This window comes from Pteropus vampyrus, unplaced genomic scaffold (genome assembly GCF_000151845.1).
Source record: "Pteropus vampyrus isolate Shadow unplaced genomic scaffold, Pvam_2.0 Scaffold124, whole genome shotgun sequence".
Taxonomy (NCBI): domain Eukaryota; kingdom Metazoa; phylum Chordata; class Mammalia; order Chiroptera; family Pteropodidae; genus Pteropus; species Pteropus vampyrus.
Window position 1 is genome coordinate 1422350 of NW_011888905.1, and position 1735 is coordinate 1424084.

At 65.0% G+C, this 1735-nt stretch overlaps 1 protein-coding gene across 1 annotated transcript in view; it reads right to left on the reverse strand.

The window, feature by feature from the left end:
* Positions 1-1735, reverse strand: part of SEMA4A (semaphorin 4A) — a 16720-nt gene that overhangs the window by 9318 nt on the left and 5667 nt on the right. The window contains 3 exon segments of the mRNA XM_023534298.1: positions 131-328; positions 467-591; positions 897-1013. Of these exon segments, the coding sequence (XP_023390066.1) occupies positions 131-328; positions 467-591; positions 897-1013 (440 nt within the window).

The following is a 1735-nucleotide window of genomic DNA, read 5'->3' on the forward strand; positions in this document are numbered from 1 at the left end:
ATTTTTCCCGCCTACACGAAAGGCACGATCGAACGACCTCCTACGAGAGGCGCGCGCACGTGTTCGGCCCACGTCCGCCCCATCCACGCGGGAGCCAGAGCGGCGCACGGGCGGGCCCCAGAGCCCGCGCCCACCCCCGCGTCCCCGGGACTCACCACTGAGAGGTGAAGACTGCGTAGACGTGTTGATCGGAGGAGAAATTGGCCGGCAGCAGGACGGCGTGGCGGATGACGTTGAAGGGCAGCTGCCCCGGCTCGGTGCAGAGCAGCTGGGCCTTCAGGAAGGTGGTCCACTTCTTCTGCAGCAGCCTCTCGCCGCCCACGTCGTTCTAGGGGCGCGGGCGGAGTCAGGGCGCCGCGCCCCGCCCTTCCCCTCTCCCATTGGTCCCTAGGCTCTCGGCCCCGCCTCCGTCATCTCACCATTGGCTCCTCCATGGCCAGCCCCGCCCCCGGCCCCGGAGGCGCACCTTGCAGACGCGGGCCACGCGGGACGTGCGGAGCTTGTCGAAGAACTCAAACTCGCTGGCCGTCTCCTCGAAGAAGAAGTAGACAACCTGGGTCGAAGGGATGGCGGCGACGAAGGAGGCGTCCGCTGCGGGGGCGGGCAGAGAGAGGCTTAGCGATTGAGCGCCTGGGGGCCCCTTGCTGCAAACCCTGGGGTTGGCTCCCGAGGCCAGGAGAGGGGAGACCTCGGGGTCCCACCGCTGGTGGAGCGTGACTGGGACTCCTTTATTTGCGGGAGACCAACGCTTCGCGAGGACGGGGCCGGTCTCCCTCCCTGCGGTACCCCAGTGCCTTGAACGCAGCATGCGGTCAACACTTGAGAGTCGAGCGAGTGGCCAGCTCTCCGGCTCCAGGAAGGGCCAGATCTGCGCTGGGCGGAGCTCCGGCACTTACGTTGCAGCCAGAGGAGGAAAGTGTCGGTCTTGAGGACGGGCTGGGGTCCCAGCGTGCGGATCAGGATGGGCTCGTTGCCCAGGAAGTTGTTCATAGTGCCCGAGTAGAGCGTCCCGTCTGGGGGACAGAGAGGCGACCAGCTGCAGGCGCCCTGCCCCCTCAGACCTGCCTCTGACCGCCAGCACTCACATCGGTCTCTGGCCCTTCCTCGGTTCTACTCTGCCCTGTGGAGCCCCGAAGCCCAGCTCGCAGGGCCCCGCCAAGCACCCTGCTCCTCCTGCCCACAGAGCATGCACCCCCTCCTGCCCTCTGTGTCTGGCACGTCCCCAGCCTTTGCCTGGCTACACCCCACATCTGGCTACACCCCACAGGGCCAGCCCAGCCACTTGCCAAGCAGAATCACTCACTGTTCCCGACAGGTGGCCGCGTTTGCTTCTGCACCTTGGGCCCTACCTCTCTCTTCCTGGAGCTCCCGCCCAGCCCATCTACCTGTCTTTCAAGGTCCCACTGAAAAGCCAAAGGCCACCTCCTCCAAGGAGCCAGGCTGGGAAGTCCGTAATGGTTTGTGTCCAGAGGGCACGGGGCCAGGATGTCTTCCCTGTAACCCCACAGTTCTCAGCACATGGGGGCACACCGGAGCAAATGACTGGCTCTCTCGTCTCCCTGACACCCCTCCCAGCCCCTTCTCCTCTGTGTGTCTCCCCACTTCCATCTCTCGCCACCTCCTTCATGGCGGCTTCGGCAGGAACCTTTGATCTTGTGTCCTGAAGCCTTTATACCCCTCCTTCCGTCCCCTGCCTTTCAGGAAACTCTGTCAGAGTCCATAGGTCACAGAGTGA